General features: G+C 49.0%; 1 protein-coding gene across 1 annotated transcript; it reads left to right on the top strand.

Moving 5' to 3' along the window:
- The first annotated feature begins 2,521 nt into the window (after positions 1–2,521).
- irs2b (insulin receptor substrate 2b) lies at positions 2,522–17,411 on the top strand. The gene is made up of 2 exons (XM_035409162.1): positions 2,522–5,941; positions 17,271–17,411. The coding sequence occupies exons 1-2, from the start codon at positions 2,743–2,745 to the stop codon at positions 17,273–17,275; spliced, it is 3,204 nt and encodes a 1,067-aa protein (XP_035265053.1). The 5' UTR covers positions 2,522–2,742; the 3' UTR covers positions 17,276–17,411.
- The last annotated feature ends 2,441 nt before the right edge of the window (positions 17,412–19,852 follow it).

Raw genomic sequence — 19,852 nt, 5'->3', positions numbered from 1 at the left:
TTTGACACATCACCACGTACACTGCACATATAAAGGCATAGTGTCGGTGAAATGTGTGCCGGGTAAATTCCCCTCCTTACGCCACAATGGCAGGCCTGAGACAACAACTACAATGGTTTGGTTTAATTATGTTATTCATGAGAAACATGGAGTCCATTAGGAAATGTCAGCCCATAATATGATCCAATCCTGTAACTAAATCTGTCCAATCAGTGCTTTGCTGGTGTAACTGACCCCTGTTCTGCACTATATAATTGACCTTGCATTTGAGGACACAAAGTGCTGAGTAAGCGATATAGCTAATACATTGCCGGATATTACATGACTGATTACAAAACTGCCCTGGGTTTCTGCAAAAAATATTGAACAATGATCTTATGAAACTGTAGTTTGGCAGTTATGTGTCATTTTTATTTGATGTCCTCTTTACTGTCATCCCATCACGTGTATAATAGTGGATACACATTCAGTATTGATCACTTTTGAAAAAAGACACGTGTTTGCTATTAAAGGGTTAAAGATATCTGGTGCATCAGAAACGGACTGCTGAGCACGGAAGCATCTTTCTGTAGGCTTCCCAGTCATAAATGACGCGGGTTCTAAAAAGCGGCAGGCGCTTGCTATTCCAAAACAACTGCGTAACGAGCACCGGAACGGAGCGTAATCCTGCAGAGGGCGGTTTGGTGCGGTCTTACGTCATCACGCATATGAGCAGTGTTTTCCCGGGCAAGGAGGTACCTCTCCGCGGGATGAGTTGCCTGTGCGTGCATAACAGATTAAAAGGCAACCGGAGGGTGGCGGAATTCTTGGCTTCTGTACCACATACGCATCTACTACGCAGTAACAAAACAACCCCTCAAGACCTGAACAGTCCGTTTTACGCATTGTGGTATCAAATGACTGATCAGTTGCCTGGAGAAAGGTTGCATATATTTGGTCTTATCCGAGATACTTGTTGGTTTATCCATAAATCAGTCAGCACAAAATAGCATTAGTATTTCCACGCTACCCAAGCAAATAAACAATAAATAATTGTACACGTATTATACTTAATCAAAATGTAACAAAAATGAGCAGGACGTATTCGTCTGACTGTCGGTTGCCGACAGCATCTTCTCAGGGAAAATAACAGCCAAATGCAAATACAGCTGTCGGAAACGCTAGAGGCAGTATATGCCGTGGTGTGCAACTAAACTCAAGCGCTTAAAATGGACCACCAGGCGCGTTATGTAATACGTAAGAAGCTGCATAACTTCTCGGTTGTTTACAATGTTACATCTCAGTAATCCCACCAGATCTAAACGCAGTAACGTATCTGTTATGACTGTTAAGAATTAAACATAAATGAGTAATAGATATAAACACTTATTCGCAAGGAGAATGCAAATTCTGTAAAGCTGCAGTATTTATTTTTTTCTGGGACAGTGTACCGCAGTGGCCGCCGTAATGCTTGTTTACAACTTCACTGTCGAAAAAATGCAGCACCCCGTGCTGCCATTGGTGCTGTTGGTTACATTACGTGTACAAACTTTCTTACTGTTACGAGTTTCAGTTATTTCGACAGGACGCAAACACAGTCTCATCCCCAAAACAACATAGACGATTTATTTCCTGTATCTAACACATTATCTTAACTTTTTGCCCGTTTCTGACACGCGAATCAACATATTCTACGGTGTTTATTGTTATTATTATTTTACGACGCCCCATTCCACTCGTTGTAAACATATGTCGTATTAAATGCATTCATCTCACAGGCTATACATATTTTGCTGCATTGTTTTCATTTTACCGACAGAATAAACACCAACGTGCTATCAACGTGATCTCGAAAACAAGTTTTAACAAAAAATACCTCCCCGGTGCGTGGGACACATCACCATGAACTCGCAATATCGCTGGCGCACTTTATTTGGAAGGATGTTCGTGTTTCATGATTCACGATAACGCACGCATTTCCTAGTTATACATGTTTAAGATGAAGTGTGCATCATCATTCCAAAGAAAATATAACGTCATTTCGCCTGCCTCTGAAAATGACTATAATGCCCTATTTTATTACATACGCTACTTAATTTTTTTTTTAAATACACGGAATTTATCGTTCTTCTAGAGGAATGCCCGCATTGCCTTTCATCAGCTCGTACTTTACCATCATGTTCTGGGTAATATTAATGCCGCCCCCATTTCCAGATAAAAAATACTACTTTATTCTCCGAAAAGAAATACTTTATTTTGCATAAACGATCTACTAGGAAAACTGTTTTGAGGAAGAGAATACAACGCAAATTAATAGATAACTGACTTACGTTTACTGTACCTTAAACTGCCCTAGTGAGAGGCGGAGCGAGGACTTTATAATGGGAGGGTTTATTTTCGTTTGACGGGTTTGCGTTCCTATCAATCTGTCAGTTCGACCAATGAGTCGAATGAGACTACCAAATAGGCGGCTTCATAGGTACGCCCCTTCAAGGTTGCACCGCCTCCGTATGAGTGTGTGTATTTTTTTCTTTCTTTTTTTGTAACTAACGTTGGATGTGTAGAACGTCACATGTTGTTTTTCTGTTCAGTTCAGTCACTCAGTGATATGTGTTATTTACTGTTAAACTGTTACAGATACCGAATGGAGAGCTCGGCGCCGGCACTGAAATAGCGCGAGGAGATACAGACGAGGTTTTTTATTTGCGCTTATAGCACTGAACATACAACAAGTTAAAGAAAGTGAGAGTTAAGGACACCAGAATGGCGAGTCCGCCGACGACAGGAGGACACTTATTTTCTAATGTGAATATTAATAATAACAACATTAAGAAATGCGGATACCTGAAGAAGCAGAAGCACGGACACAAGCGGTTTTTCGTGCTGAAGGAGCAGAGCGAGGGCTTCCCTGCCAGACTGGAGTACTACGAGAACGAGAAGAAATGGAAAAACAAGTCGGCTGCTAAGAGGGTTATACCTCTGGACTCCTGTCTGAACATCAACAAGCGAGCGGACGCTAAACACAAACACCTGATCGCGCTTTACACCAAGGACGAGTACTTTGCCGTAGCTGCTGACAACGAACAGGAACAAGACAACTGGTACAGAGTCTTAACAGATTTAATGAACGAGGGGAAAGTGTACGACGGATCGGCGTCTAATTCTGCGTCTTCTTTGGTGGGATTCGAGGAGGCGAACTACGGTATGATCACGCCGGTGAATGCCGCTTATAAGGAGGTATGGCAAGTAAATTTAAAATCCAAAGGACTGGGTCAGAGTAAGAATTTAACGGGGGTGTACAGGCTGTGCTTATCCAGCCGGACAATTAGCTTCGTAAAACTGAACTCGGAGGTTGCGTCCGTCAGCTTACAGCTCATGAATATCCGGAGATGCGGCCACTCTGACAGTTTTTTCTTCATCGAGGTGGGCAGGTCTGCCTCCACAGGACCGGGCGAACTGTGGATGCAGGCGGACGACTCCGTGGTTGCGCAGAATATACACGAGACCATTTTGGAGGCTATGAAAGCGATGAAGGAGCTTTCGGAGTTTAGACCGCGTAGCAAAAGTCAGTCCTCCGGCACAAACCCCATCTCGGTGCCCACGAGGCGGCACTTAAACAACCTGCCCCCGAGTCAGACCGGGCTTCTCAGGAGGTCGAGGACTGACAGCATGGCAGCGACGTCGCCTGTCAGCAAGTTCACTTCCTGTCGGATACGGACTGCCAGTGAAGGGGACGGCACCATGATCAGACCCATGTCAGTGAACAGTAGTCCCATCAGCCCCAGCACTAACCGGACACACCTGAGCCGGTCCAACACAGTCACCGCCAGGCCCTGTCGGATGTTTGAATCCTCCTCACTCCAGCACAGCAAATCCATGTGCATGCCTGTGTCCCACTCCCCACCTTCCGCCGCCAGCCCCGTCAGCCTGTCCTCCAGCAGTGGCAACGGCTCTGCCTCTGAGACCATCCAGCGGCCGTCAAGCGGCAGCGCCTCCGTCTCGGGGTCCCCCAGTGATGCCGGATTCATGTCATGTGACGACTACGGCTCCAGCCCGGGGGACGTCAGGCACCAGACGGCTAACCGGAGCAACACGCCCGAATCTATTGCTGACACGCCTCCCTCCCGCGAGGGCAGCGACGCGTATGGCTACATGACGATGGAGCGGCCGTCTGGCAGCGTCTTCGGACACATCTACCGGCGGACGCCCACGGAGGAGGTACTGGACTTGGACAAAGCCTACAGGAAGAGGACATACTCCCTCACCACCCCATCCCAGCAGAGGGCGCCAGCGCAGGTGTCGTCCACCTCCTTGGATGAGTACACACTGATGAGGGCTACGCATGGCAACGGGCACTCGGCACGCAGCTCGCACACCACCTCGCCAAAAGTCACCTACCCTGAGGATTACGGGGACATCGAAATCGGATCTCTTAAGAGCTCGTCTAGCAACCTGGGCGACAACGGTTACATGCCTATGACACCTGGCGCAGCATTGCAAGGCGGGAAAAACGAAAGCTACATGCCCATGAGCCCCATGTGCGTGTCTGCCCCCAAACAGATCATTAACCCCCGGTCCCACCCCCAGACCGTAGTGAACGGGTTGCGGACTGACTCCCCCAGTGGCTGTGGCTCCCTGGACGACAGCGGGTACATGAGGATGTGGTGTGGCTCCAAGCTGTCTATGGAGAGCTCTGACGGGAAGCTGACCAACGGGGAGTACATGAACATGTCGCCCATCGACCCCTGCGTCTCTCTGACGCCCACCGACTACCTCCTCAGCTCTCTGGTGGGCGAGCACCCGCGACCCGCCAACATTTTCACCCTGCTGCCTCGCGGCTGCAAAGCACAAACGCCCCAAAATGGAGATAGCGACCAATACGTGATGATGAACCCGCAGGGTCAGAAGGCGGCAGATGAGTCGAACTACTGCGCGATTTCCCCCGGCTCCATGGTGACCATGATGCACGTGGCGCCCGCGCTCGCCAGGCAGAGTGGCAGGAACGAGATCCTGACGCACAGAGGGAGAGCCAGCAGACCCTCCAGGTTGATCTTGGACACGCTGATGACTTTGCCAAGTATGAATGAGCATCCTTTGCCCACCGAGCCAAAAAGCCCCGGGGAGTACATTAACATAGATTTTAGCGAAGCCCCCCGCTGCTCGCCGCCTTCCCTGTCCACCGAGAGCCCGGCGTCCTCGCTAGGCTCCAGCGGCCAGAGGAGGTCTCCCCTCTCCGATTACATGAACATTGATCTGAGCAATGCACAGTCACCAAAACCGGGGGACGCCCCCGCAGCTCCCTCTGAGTCTAAACTGTCTTCACACCCCTGCCAGCCCGAGGAGGAGTACCTCAAGGCGAAGATCGGCTCAGTCTGCCTCCCCGGCTCCGCAAAAGACGACTACACGGAGATGGCGTTTGGCATCGCTGGCACCCCCCTCCAGCCGATTTCGCAGACCGCCGATGGCGCCCAAACCACCAGCCCCACCAACGGGGTGAAGGGTCTGACCCTCAGTGACCAGGGGGCTCCAGTGTTGGAGGCATTTCTAGTGTCCTGTTCCACCGTGGATCCGGACCGGGGGGCCAAAGTGATCCGGGCCGACCCCCAGGGACGCAGGCGACACAGCTCTGAGACCTTCTCCTCAACCACCACTGTCACACCCGTCTATCCCTCCTTTGCCCACGATCCCAAGAGGCACAGCTCAGCCTCGGTGGAGAACGTTTCGGTCCGGAACTGCGAGGGCTCGGACGAGGAGTACGGGAGTCCCATGTGTCGTAAGACCTCGGCAGGATTTCAAAACGGACTCAACTACATTGCCTTAAACCTGATGGATGGAAATCTGGGGAACTGCGAGAATATAGCCAGGCTGAAAGCTGCCAGCTACTGCAAAGGGGGCATCAACGGTATTCATGCTACCCCTTACGTCAGCCTTGGATTCAACGAGACAGCCACCACAGTTAAAGGTGAGTGTGTGTGCATGTGTGTGCATGTCCATTCATTCTTCTACTAACGTTCTTGAAATTCAGTGGAAATATGTATCTGTGCCTGCACTAGGCTGGGGCAAGTGTTTAGTTTTCTGTCCCTCACCTACTGAGTTTATGCTACTCTGGAATACTGTAGGCAGTGCAATTGTATTTATTACCTCCCTGGGTGAAATACTTCGCGCTCATCGCATGTAAATACATTTAAAACGGCTCGATCTATTTGCAAAATGTGCTTTTTTTTCTTCCTCTGTTGGAGTTGTGTATTACGGAGTAGCCTACATGTTGCATCTTACTTTAAAAAAATTGTGCAATAGTTCGCGTATTTCTGGTGAGCTTAAAATTATACCTATCATTTTTTCGGTTTTGTTGTCAGGTTTCTAGTTGAGAGTGATTGGGGTGACTTCCGTTTCTGCTATCTACAGCTGTTAGAATTGTTGTGCCCTAACTGTTAACTGAAGCAGAAAAAAATATACCATGCAGTGGCCCCCTGGTATAAATTATTTAATGCGTTTGGCATTTGGGTTTGTGTTAAATGGTACTTATGATCATACAGTCTCGTATATTGAGTCAGCATACTGTGACAGTAAAAAATCAACAAAAAACTGCACAATGTTATGTAATAGCCTACTGCAGCCATTATGCTCGTGGCTATTGACTTTTAATTTTTAGGGTGTAAACACTGTGTTGCAGCTTAAATTACGTTTTGTAAACGGCTGTTTGTGTTTCGGAATACAATTCGGGGTGTTGCACCTTATATGTTTTCAGGTACAGTATTTCAGTGGATGGTGACAATTTGTAAACCGTAAATCAAAATGAAAGCGCGTCAGACACGCATGTTTACTTTTCGCTGGTTGATGCTTTGGCGGGTTGACCTGATCTCATACATTACAAACGTTTCCATCGTCGTATAATATCAAACTGTGTGTTAGATAAACAGATACGGAAAGAGTATACTACTGCAATGTAAATCAATGCATCGTTCAAGGCGCCGTATGAAACGTTACTTAGGAAAAACAAATAGTTGTAATCGTCTTGAAAGGCCAGGTGTAATGCAAAAACATCACTATATTGAAAATGCAGTGAAAACAAATGGTGTGGTGCAAAGCTAGTTCTAGAATACTAGAAGGTTCTTGTGCCTTTGGGGAGTGATGCTTGCAGTCGGAGCAGGTTTAGTGACGCAGTTATTTTGGACCAGATCAGCTGATGCTATAGCCTAGCCTAGCCTACGGCTTGTTGGTTTCCGATTGGAATTGCTAATGTAAACTGTTAAAACCTATTTTAAGGACATTATGTAGTGCGAATGCTTTGAATGTATAACATTTCCCATTAATTGGTGCCGGTGGATTCTAAATAACCAAACGCATTACACTTCCCGTAAAAAGGATATGTACAAGAACTTGTCATGCACAGTGCGGACAGCAACGCTTTTGAATGTGTGACTCAATGCTGACAGGAGATGTAATTATGTAGACTTACTATAATCACGCACGCACGCACGCACACACACACACACACACACATATGTTTTGACCGCATTTACTTTGGAACTTTTGCGTTTTAATTTTGACACCTATTTTTATTTTAAGTATATTATAATATTTTATATTATATTATTATATCCGCGTTTCATATTTATTACCATGAACCACGTTCCACCAATGCTTATCTTAGAATCTGTCGTTTGTTTTCAGTCGATTCATAATTTGACATGACTTGAGCTACATGTGGCGCATTTTACGCGCTTAATATAATCTTCCTCGCTCAGCTCTGTTTTAGCCCAGACTGTATACACTAACATTAATAAATCGCGTCGGAGGAGGCGGGTCACTCAACGTATTCGGCGCTTGTAACGAGCTCTAAATCAGCTGTCATTTGAATGAAAGCTTTTTCATGAATATTTTACTCGGGAATAACACAACCCTTGTACCAAATACTTTGGCTTTTTAAATCTCAACAAGCAACCTTTTCTATGTGATGCTGAAAATGTATGCTGGAATGTATTATTATTATTATTAATAATCATAATCATAATTACACATTAGCTATTGTTATTAGCACACATAACATTATTATCATTCTCATTTTATTATTATTTTTTATTATTCAACGAATAATAAAAACACACACACATGAAAAAGCAGTTTACCAGTGTACAAGCCGTTCACAGTAGCTCTTGTGACCCGTCACTGACAGACATTTTGTCCAGGGACCTGACGGTAACAGGAGGTATTTAAAGGAAGCCTGTCGAAGAACAGTGGCGATTTGTTTAAAGCGCGTCATCCAGTTCTGTCTGTGGCCATCGCATTGTAGGCTACTGACGGGTCTGTTCATGCTCACGTGAACCCGTTCACGCTCGGTTCGTGGCGCGCATTGAGGGTTAATCTGTAGATCGAGTCCCTACTTGAACAAAACATGTTTCTGGTTGTCAGATATTACTGTAACTTATTGCATTGGGTCATGTTGACCAGTTCCTCATAGATTTCTTGGAAGAAAAAAAAAAAAAAAAAAAAAAATATATATATATATATACGTATTACCAATAATAATGATGTACGACGGACTAACGCACAAATAACAGATCACTTGGGACCGCTGTTTGTTTACACAACACAAGAGTGATTGTGGTATTTAATATAAACTATTATGTTATTCCACACACATTACGGCCGGAGGCTGCCGTGTATCGTAGCTACTGATGCGGGTAGCAAAAGAGGGTGACGTAAAGCCATAACAACTCTGCTCTGCTGGGTCAGTGAGTCTGCTGTGTTGTAACTCGTCAGGTCCCCCGATCGAACATGTGCGCCGGGTGTCAAGACGCCGCAAGGCAGCCTTTGCTGTTCGCCGCGATCATAGTCTCTCCTTGAGAAAAACAAGTGAGTCAGTTGTTTATCAGTCGTCAGGCACTCCGTTTCACGATTGGAATGCAGACCGTGTGCAAAGGTTGCTGGGAGAGGTGAACGCTCCCTTGTTTTTGTAACCTGCTGCTGCTGACTTTTCATTGGGCTTACGTTTCCCGTAAAGCAGTAACATGCACACACGCACACAAACACATTGCAAAGTACGGTGATATTCAGCGGCTGTAATATTTTATTTTTTCGCAAAGCGTAGACCCCAATACAACCAATGATTGTAAAGAAGGTCTAACAAATGTAACTAAAACAAAAATAAAAAAACAACAGAAACATATTGATGACATATTGATGACATTGTTTAAAACTTAAATAAAATGAGTTATTCTTTCTCTGTTTGCCCATGCGCGTCCTCAGAATTTGCTGTGGATGCACGTATCTTTCAGTGGCGTCTCAGTGACACCTCACACAAGTACGTTGAGAACTTTGAATCGCGGGATGCTTCTGTCGCACGGTTGTGATGAGCAATAAAAAACCGATCTGCGATCATGAGTCTGCCTGACTCTGGGCCAAAGGAAGTTTCTCGCAGAGCTATGATAAACAGAACTTTACAAAATATTCCGCGTTCAAACGAGGCAGGATAATAACAGGCAACCTTCAGATTTGATTGCAGCCCGCTGCGACTCATCAGAGGGAACCTGCCATGCCGGGGTTCTGCCTCTCCGAACAGGGCTGCTCAGTTCACCATGCTCCCTTGCTCTCCGGCCTGCAGTTTCTGAAAGACCAAGTCCCCAGGCGCAATTGGGAGGGGCACTCAATCCTTTAAAAAAAACAAAAACAAAGCAAGGCAGCCAGGTGCATTCTTGGAAAGGTCCCCAACAGCAAACCCTGATTGGTTGTTTACAACATTCCTCACAACAAAAGCTCTGCAGGGTTAGAAAAACAACACCACAGTGTTTACAACGCTCCTCCCCACGGTGCAACCGCGGCGGTTAGAAGTCCCGGCACCTGCTTTCGGGAAATATGACAAAACGGGCTGGAAAACGGGTTATGCGCTAACTAACTGGCTAAGGGTTTACTGCAGTGTAACCACGGCGCCGGCAGGTTGCCACCGTTTCAGCGACTTCACAGGCCCTGCGGCCTTCTCTCCCAGGCATTCAGGATCAGCTCATTAATAAGTGGCTGTAGCTTTTGGGAATTTGAAGTACTTGGTGTGTTCCGGGTCCTGGCCTAGCCTTCGGTTTCTCTGGGATTCACTCTCCACTACAAACGCAGCCATAAAAGGAGAAAAAGATGTAAAAAAAAAAGAAAAAAGAAGAAGAGGGACGGTGGCAGAAATAGTGCTGGTGACAGAATCTGGCGAGCAGGATTTATTGGTGATTGCCTCAAAGTGAACGGTTGCATTTTGCCATGTTGGGGATTTTGGGTACAAGGCAGCCCCCTTTCACAGGGAAATACTAATAAAGATTCAGAAACGCCCACCCTACCCCCAACCCCCCCCACCCCCCCCCCCCAACACGGCGATGTAAATCAAGTGGGTGACCTTTTACCCCGTCCTGACGCGTATGAAGGTCTCAAAAGAATACTAATGTGCCTTAGAATTTGACTGCAGAAAAGAGATATTTCTGGAGAGTTCCCTCTGTCTCGCTGTCTGTCTTTCTCACTGTCCGCCTGTCATGCGCTCTCTCTCTGTCCCTTTTTAAAGATGGGCCTCCCGTCCTCTCCTTCATGTGTCAGGTGACTGAGGCCCGGGAGAAGGCAGAGGGAATAGTAAACACTGTTTTTTTTTTTTTTTGGCCGTATTTTGGCGTCTCAGACTGCCGTGCGGCGGCAGATGGTTTTGCCGGGGTTGTGCACCTGCCATTCCAAGCAATGCTCACTTGTTATCAAGCCCATCAGTGGCACCGACAATGCATTAATGGCTGCTGACCATCTGCTCCACAGCAGAAAGGGGCCAGTGTCTGTTCCTCAGCCAGAGAGAGCAGAGAGAGACAGAGAGAGAGACAGACAGAGGGAGAGAAAACAGGAGGGAAAGGGGGAGAGATATTGAGGAAGACAGAGAGAAGGAGAAGGAGAGAGAGTTAAAGGGCCTTACTATAGTACCACACGGCCTCAGCTTATACTTAAAACACACACACACACACACACACACACACACACACGTACAAGATCACACATCCGCACGCCCACACACACAAACATTTTCTTAGCAGTGGCTGGATTTTTCAGTCATGCCGCGGCTCCAGCCCGCCCCCCACCCTCCCCCCCCCACCCCAGGACGGCCAGATCTTTTGAAATAATACCTTAATTACAAGGTACAGAAGCCAGGAAGTTTGAGAGTGCGCATTGTCCTCCGCCAGCGGGGGTTAGCGTCGGGGCCCCTTTGAAAAAGCGGCCCTTGTGTACACGTCTCCTGCCCCCGCTATCATTAGCCCCGGCCGAGCCACGCTCCCCTGAAAGAGACCGGAGAGGTAGCCCCATGACCCCCCCTCCCCGACCCCCTCCCACTGCCAAAGTTTCCAGGGCTTTCCGCGCACACTTCGGGTACCGAAGTAGGCCGGGATGTTCCAGGCGGAGATAAAAACGCCCTGAACGTTGCCCACATTTAGCAGAGAGTTAAGGAGGATTACCTTCTGCGGAGAGGGGGGGGGTGGGGGGTGGGGGGGGGGGGGGGATTAGGCATTGTACGAGCGGCTTGTTTTGTTTGGAGTCAGGAGGGTAGTGCGTGGGGGTGGCCGTTGGTTCCCTCACCCCGCCCCTCCAAAAATCACTTCCCCCCCAGAACCTGAGCCGGGTGGCCATCGCCGGGACCCCCCCCCCCTGTACCCACGGCCCTCTCCGCCCGCCGAGCCCCGTCTTCCCGCCCTTTCCCGTTCCCTCCTCTCTCCTTAACCCCGCCAGGGCTTCAGGCGTAGCTGGCGTTTCCCCCCCTCCGCGTAGCGTCTGACGGAGCGCCAGCGCCCAGCCTCGAGGACGAGCTCTTATCGCGGCCGTGTGCCGCGGGGGAGCGGGCCCGGGCGGGCGATGGGCGTGGCACGCCGTGCCTGTAAACAACAAAGTTACGAGCTCCAAGCAAGCGGGCAAAGCGGTGGTACTGCAAAGCGCTCTTCACGGGTGTGTCACTCAGAAAAAAAAAAAGCAGTTGTGTTTTGTTTTTAAAATCCCCCCCCCCCCCCCCCCCGATGTTTCTTGAGAGGCACCTTAACCCTCTGCCCGAGGTGGGTCTTAAGGGCTGAACGGAAAATCGGGGGGGGGGGGGGGGAGGGGGGGGGGGCGTTGCGTAAGGTGCGTGACTTTTGGCTCCGCGCCTCGGCGGGACGAGCGGGGCCCGGGGAGGTTTCCGGGAGAGGGGGGGGGGGGAGGAGGGTGAAGAAGCGCTCCTCGCCGCTCTGCGAAGCGGTCTGCGGCGCTGCGGCGCGGCGATGTCAGATTGATGCGACCGTTTGCGGGCCCGCCTGAGAAATGAGATTTAATCTGTGTGCGGCGGTGTGCGGTGGCGTGCAGTGGGTGGGGGTGGGGGCTGCAGCGCGACGCGTGCCACGAATGCGTGATGAAATTGAAAACCGAAAGTACGAAGGCTCGCCATCATGATGACGGCGTAGCGTTTGTGTAGGGGCCTGTGGAGACTGAGTACACAGTGTGACTGGGCTTTAAATGAATACATTTATTTTCTAGCTGAGGAATGCATTGGGTGGTGTTGGCGGGGGGGGGGGGGGGGGGTTTGAAGAGCATGTTTGGTGGGGTACGTACTGTAATTTTCAATGGGTTTTTACGGCACGTAAAAGTCACTGCTGATGCGATTATAATTATTACCGTTGTTATTTTTGTGATCTTGCGTTTAACTTTAAGGTTGCTTAGCAGATTTCAGTGGAGCGGATAGCGCGGGACGCGCGGACGTCGATACGGGTCGTTTGCGCCGGCCCCGCCCCTTCGGATTCTGGGCCTCGCGTCGGGCCGTTCAGAACGGGCGACCTCCCCGTCCTTTTCCGGGGTGTCCCGCCTCTCCGCCTCCCGGCGTGGGAACGGGAAAAAGACGGCGCGGGCGCGGCGCGGCCGGCGGTTAGGGTTAGCCACGTCTGGGCTCGGAGAGATGGGAAGATCCCCCGTGCCGCGGGGCCCGCCCCCTTTTCTCCCCGCTCGCCCGCCCCCCCCCCCCCCCCCGTCGAGGGGCGTTGGGGGGCGAACTCCAACGCGCGGCCTCGCGGCGGTAGCCTCCCGCCTGTAATTACGTGGTCTTGGCTTCTCGCACGGGGCCGGTGTTTACGCTGGGAGTCTTAGGACGGGTAATTAGGCGCGTAAAGACCGTCTCGTGCGCTGCTGGGCGGGCAGGTCCGCGTTTGATTGAAAGCCCTGAGTATGGCCGTTTAAGGTTAATGGCTGCTTCGCTATTCCGTTTGCTCCGAGTTGTTTTTTTTCTTTTCCTTCTCGTTTCGAAAGTATTTTTTGTCGACCTGGAGAACTGCGGTGTGGAGAGGTGGCGTGTTTTTTGGGGGGGGGGGTTTCTCCACCCCGATGAGCAAAGAGCATTGAAATGTGTAACCCTCCACCCCCCCCCCCCCCCAAAAAAAAAAAAGAAAACAAAAAAACAAACACCCACATGCCTGAGCATTTGAGTCTGTTTGGGAGCTGTTTTCGAGCCCTTCAAGGTCGACAACAATCCTTCATTGATGCCTGGCTACTGCTGGCCCAGGGGGTGGGGGTGGGGGGGTGGGGGAGGAAGTGAGATGCGGAGGGGAAAAAAGAGGGAAGAAACGGGTCAATGAGGCTCTTGTTGTTCCAGGGCTGGTGAATGGCTGCCACTGGTGCGGTCCAGCATGGACCCTTCCTATGGGGTCAGGGAAGTGGTACTGTAACAGAGAGAGAGAGAGAGAGAGAGGGTGAGAGAAGGTGAAAGGGAGGAAGATAGAGAGGAGAGAAACAGAGAGATTGAGAGGCTGAGAGAGAACGAGGGTGGGGGAGCTAGCAAGAGAAAGAGCGAGAGAGGGAGTTTTATTAGTATTGTTGTTGTCGTTGCAGTTAGACATGTCTATGTGTCACTTAGCATGGTTGTAAACTAGTTAATGGTGTCCTTCACGTAGTTTGTATTTGCTTTGGCAGCACTCCTCTGGTTGTCCTGCCAGTACAACACTATTGAATTGAAACTGAAGTGTGAGAGAGAAGGAGTGGGAGAGAGAGAGGGAGAGGGAGAGGGAGAGAGAGAGAGAGAGACTGACGCAGAGCTCTCATTGGAAATGGAGAGTGTAAGACAAGCACATGTTTACAGTGGCTGCTAAGTGCTTCAGCAGGCCTCTCTGACTGTGTGTGTGTGTGTGTGTGCGCGCGCATATGTGCGTTCCAGGCAGTATCGCGGCCCCAGTGCCAGGGCTAAATATAGCCGGTGAGAAAGGGATACGTAATGAAGAGCGGTGTGTACGTGCAGGGTTTGGGGTGCTGGCAGAGGGGGGAGGGCTGGGGGGAGGGGTGGGGGCGAGGGGTTCAACTCCAGCGGCACTCTAGTCCGGTCTGCGCTGTGACAGTCTCAGCTTCAGAATGTGCAAACAAGTCGCTGCATTGATTTTACACGTTGTATTCCTGGAAAAAGTGTGTGTGCGTGTGTGTGGGGGGGGGGGGGGGTGGATGCAGATTCTGTTTGCTCCCCCCTCCCCCTCTATGGTTTTTGTCCATCGTGATCGACATATTTGAGAAAAACAGGTCTCCGGGTGGCAGCAAACAGCCCCATCTGTCTGCGTGACCCAAACCCAAACACCTGCTGAGAGTGTGGCCGGTTTATTTAAGGATTTCCGAGCGTCCGAGCGTCCTGCACTCGTGACACCTCAGACCGGCTGGGACCGGCTCTGTGACCTCATTGCCCCCCCCCCCCCACCCACCTTGTTCCCATCTCCCTAACATGTGCGGGAACTGTGGTTTTCCCCTTTCTCCCGTTACCACGGTTACGCGTGAGGGCCACGCCGTGGGCCGCCCGGAGTGAGGAGCGAGGGAGCAGGATCGCCCGCCTGGCACGCGTCCCCAATACCGGCTCACCCCCTCCTTAATGTGGGTATGGGGGTTAATTGAGGTGGTGAGCCACCGTGTAGGTCCAGTTATTGCATTGGGATCTGGGCCGGGAGGGCGAGTGGTTGGGGGGTGGGGTTTCCCTCCCTCCCTCTCTCCAGGTGCTTGATTTGCGAGCTTGTTTTTGGCAGCAGTGCAGGGGTGGGTGGGTGGGTAGGGGGAGGGGCTTGCTGTCTGATTTGTGTGGCTGGAGATGAGCAAACAGATCAGTCACTCATAGTAATGGAGGAGTGACGGGACAGAATGGTCCCTCGTCAGGTGGATAGAGAGAGAAAGAGAGAGAAAGAGAGGGAGAGAGGGCAGAGAAGCAGCAACGAAGAGAGAGTGAAAGAGTAGGGATGGCAGAAGAGAAGATGAGGACCTGGTTTCTGTGCGAGAGGAGGCTCCAGGCTGGGCCTCCATGTTTAGTTTGTCCTCCCCTCCCTTTTTGCCTCTGTATCCTGGTATCCCAGCTGCCTGCCACTGCAGGCACTTCCAGTGCGCTTCCAGAGGTTCGGAAGAGCACAACATAGGCCAAGAGTTCGTGCGGGCATGGCACATATATCTGCTGGGAAGACCCATGTATTTTTCATGCTATTAAAGAAAAGGAGCAGTGTTTTGTGTAACGCGGTCAGATTGCTCTCGCCACGGGTGTCGCGTTTTGATCTGTCAGTCCTGACTCCGTGAGAATTCGTTTGACTCCACCCCGAGTGCAGCACGCAGGCCCTACGATCCGAAAACAGGCGGGCGGGAATTATGTTTGACTTCTTGGATGGCGGTACACGTGGTGTTCCTGCCTGCGCACCTGTCAGTTGACCCCTGACCTCCAGAAAGCCCAGATGGCATGATTCTCCAGCCGGGCGCAGGGGGCCAGCTCTCTTTCACCGTATATTGGGAGAATTATAAACTTAAAGCAAATAGGATCTGAAAGGGATTACCCCCTCTATGGTAGTCGATGACAGAGCGGAGAGGGAGTACGGTCCACGTAACACATCACGGCTAACACCAACGTCTCTCTATTTCTCTCTGTTTATCTCTCCCTCACTCTCTCGCTCCCTCACTCTCTTTCTCTCCCTCTCTCTTTCTCTGTCGGTGTTTCTCCTCCTCTCTCTTTCTCTCCCACTCTCTCTCTCTCTGTATAAGCTGGATGTTGTTATTGTTTCCAGTCACGTGCTAATGTTATCGGCGCTGCGACCATGCTAAAGCACGGTTAGCCCACACCGGTCCTCGGCGTGACGCGGCGGCGCTGTCGAGACCACGGCATTGCCTGCCCCCCCCCCCACCCCCCTCCGCCTCCGGGGTTCGCCAGGTGCCTTCCCCCTGCGCTCCTCCGGCGGACGGACCGTCCCGCGCGGCGGCGAGACGGCGTCTCTCTGCGCCCGACGCCGCTCGGAGCGCCGGGGAAACGACCCCGTTTGCGTACGGGCCGAGGCGAGGGAGCGCAGCGATGACAATGATGACATTGTGCGCGACCTGAGGTCCTGAATGGAGGGTTCTGTAAAGTGTGGCAGCCGAGCTGAGCTCTGTGAAAACACCTCTTGTTCATTGAAGGGGGGGTGTGTGTGTGTGTGTGTGTGGGGGGGGGTGGGGTGAAATAGAAAGATCACTGACAGCGTCAGGCCCGGGGGGAGGCGGGGCTCTCTGCCCAGACTTCCGCCCCTATCCCGGGCCCCCCCACCCCCTTATGCAAATCCAGCCTCACAAACAAGTACAAAAGAGTAAAGGTCAGACTTACCATCTCCACAGGGGAAAGAAAGAGGGAAAAAAAGGCAAGCGAGCGCTCCCCTGATCGTGGGCTAGGTCGCGCGCTGCTTTGCCAGAAACGTAACGCGCAATGCGTGTGTGCGACGTGCTAAACCTGCGTTACACCTCTCAGGGCTACTTTTATATACTTTTTACTATACTTTTTATACTTGACTTCTGGACATGAATGAATATCTTTGAACTTGATTTAGCACTGAAAACATAGGAGAATCTATTTTTCAAGGGGAAGAAACAGTGTGTCTTATTAGTGTGTATGTTTGTATTTTGTTCGTGAGTGTTTTTTGTGTGTGTGTGTGTGTGTGTGTGTGAGATATTGGAGACCCTTTCTGCTTGGTGTTAAATGCCAGTCTGTTTTTTTCCTCCCGGAGAAGGCACCTGCTACTTCAGTTGCCCATAGCAAATGAGCCTGCATTCCTTACTTGGTAATAGCAAGGGGAAAGCACCATTTAACCTTCTCCTTCCTTCAGTGGTCCCATTTCAACCACATAAATCACAGTGGTAAACACACACACACACACACACACAAACACAAACACAAACACACACACTTCTAGTCTCTCCTGTCTGACTTCTGAACAAATGCAGCTGTATTCTGTGCCTTAAATTCTGTCACATTGGCCTCTTTCACTCACTCTCTCTGTCTCTCTCTCTTTCGGTTTCTCCAGATTAACCAGGGTGCCGCTCTCCCCTCTCTCTTTCCTGTGAGTGGACGAGCAGACGCCATGAAAGGAGTGGCCAGGCGAGTGGATGGATCATGTGCTGCTGTAGACGACCTCCTGACCCCCAACCCCCCCGCCCCCCCCCCCCCCCCCCCCCCAGTCCCCCCTCCAAACCTCGGAGGGCTGCCATGACTGTCTCCCTCCCCCCAGTCCTGGACTCCTCTATCAGGAACCATCACGTTGCTGCTCTTTAGACTAGTAGAGTCACAGAGACTTTTATGGCAGACAAATGTATGTAGATATGATTTTTTTTTTGTTTCTTTTTCATGGAGGTTAACCTTAGATTTTCACTGGTTTTGTTTGATCTCTGGACTCTGAGCTGCCAGTGAACCTCGCTCCAAGAACCTGTGAACCAAACCTGGAGATTCACGACGCATTCAACGCACTTCAACCGGATGCAGACACACGTATACACATCACACACTTATTTATTTATATATGGCATATACCCGTGTGTGTGTGTATGTGTGTGTTTGCGCAACATGTACAGCACAGAGGTGGAATTGTCATTGATTCAACAACAGATTCAACAATTTTCTGAAAGCCCTACCTCAGAAAAAAGCCAGATTTTTTTTTCTTGCATGGTAAAAAAAAAAAAGTATAAAATAATTAATTTATTTTCAAAAACTGAATGTTTCATACTACCAGTCAAAAGCCTTACTGACTTTGTCATAGAGTATTTCTACTGAAGAATTTAGGAGTTTGGACCTATTATACACACAGAAAATAAAGGACATAGCGTTAGCCATGAAACCTGAATGTTTTCAAGAGGCATGAACAGATGCTGCTGGCATTGTGTATTGAATGCTCGAGCTCAACTTCTGAAATCAAAGACTCAAAGAATTCTTGTATTATTATTTTTCTTAAACATTTAATTTATTTTAATATATTAATTATTAATTAAATGTTCACAAGAGAATTTCTTTTTTTATCATATTACAAAGTACGTATATGGAGTAAATAGTGAAGAAATGGCAGGAGAATGGGAAAGCCAAACTGAGAATGGGAGGCAGGGTTGAACAGGCACGAAAAGCTGTGAACGCTCAGGTGTTTAGAACAGTGTGATGTCACTGTGATGTCAAAGCATCGTCGGTCAGACCCCGCCTCCCGCACCTTTATACACTTTAAACTTTGACCCCAATTGTTCCCTATCCTTTCGCGATCTCTCTCGCGCGTGCCGCCGATGTCACAGGAAGTCGTCTTTTTCCTGTTTTACCTCCCTTCCCATTGGCCGGTCGCTCCGTCGACAAGCTTTTGGGCCGAATATGATTGGCTGAAAGGGGGGGGGGGGGGACTGAGCGGTGGGGCGGGGAGAGCTCGTTGATATCAGGGATGTGCCAGACTCTTGAAACCAACACTGCTGCTTCATTGCTGGGCGTTTTTTTTCTGGCCGAGGGGACGGAACTCGTTACAACCAACGCAAGGTCTTGCACTTACAACCACCTAGATTGTAACACAAGACACATTTGAATGTAGAGGATTCTGTGATCTCTGCAGATGTACGACAAGATAAAACAAAATGGCGATACAAAAAAAAAAAAAAAACGATACAAAAAAGCACGCCTGATTCACAGGCTTGGACTCGTTCTCCACAACATTGCCTAATGCTGTAAATAGTGTACAAACTCAGAGAATACAACTATAACAATTTTGATTTTGAAATGAATAATTTGTCATTTGTTGTACATATGTGTTTGAATGGAGCCCCCAAACAGAGAGCACTAATAAAGGTATGTGCCGAATCTTAAAGTTCGGCCTGGAGTTTTGAAATTTTAGGACAGGCCTTTACTGTCTATACTCTCTATCTGATGGAATGCCACTAAGAAAATATTTTATAACAATGCTGTAATATTTAAAAAAATAAGAAAAAAGTCATACTTGACATTAGATTTAATCTTGCTACATAGGTACAATTCACAAATGGCATATGCAATATTTACATTTAAAAAAACAACTTAGTTTACAGAATGAAACCAAATGTATAAATATTGTGTTAATATGTTTGTTAAAAACCTTAAGACAAAATTAAATTTTGCTGTTTGTACATTTTTTTCCTTCTGTTTTTGCTATTGGAACCTAACAGTAATTTCATGTGTTTTCATCCTGAGTATGTATCTGGTTTCTTGATATCGAAAGGTTAAATATTAAGAGGTCTGTTTGATCTTGCTGTGTCTTCCATTGTACATACTTCATATACTGTTAATTGTGATGCTACAAAAAACAATAATTTAAATGAGTGTAGTTAAATATTGCTTTAGTCTGTATTGATTATCGATAGCCACATGCAATAAAAAATGTTATTTAAAAGAACAAACTGCGTCGTCCTGTTCAGTCGAGCAATTGGGAGCGGTTGGGTTTTGTCTCCGATGCCTGATTGGGAGAGAGGGAGTCTTTCGCAGGATCTCTGGGAGCTGAAAGCAATTTGTGAGACTGAAAGCGAAACGGCACTTTGTAGTGTTTTTTGCGAACGCTGTCAGAATCCCCCACGTTTGGTGTTTCCTCGGCGAACACCCTCTTTCGAAGGAAGA

The sequence above is a fragment of the Anguilla anguilla genome, chromosome 3 (assembly GCF_013347855.1).
Source record: "Anguilla anguilla isolate fAngAng1 chromosome 3, fAngAng1.pri, whole genome shotgun sequence".
NCBI classification, from domain to species: Eukaryota; Metazoa; Chordata; class Actinopteri; order Anguilliformes; family Anguillidae; genus Anguilla; species Anguilla anguilla.
The sequence above is the reverse complement of the archived record's forward strand: the minus strand, read 5'-3'. Positions and strand labels throughout refer to the sequence as shown.

Excerpts from the sequence above, each read along its gene's own strand:
- irs2b (XM_035409162.1), top strand. The coding sequence starts at position 2,743 with ATGGCGAGTCCGCCGACGACAGGAGGACACTTATTTTCTAATGTGAAT.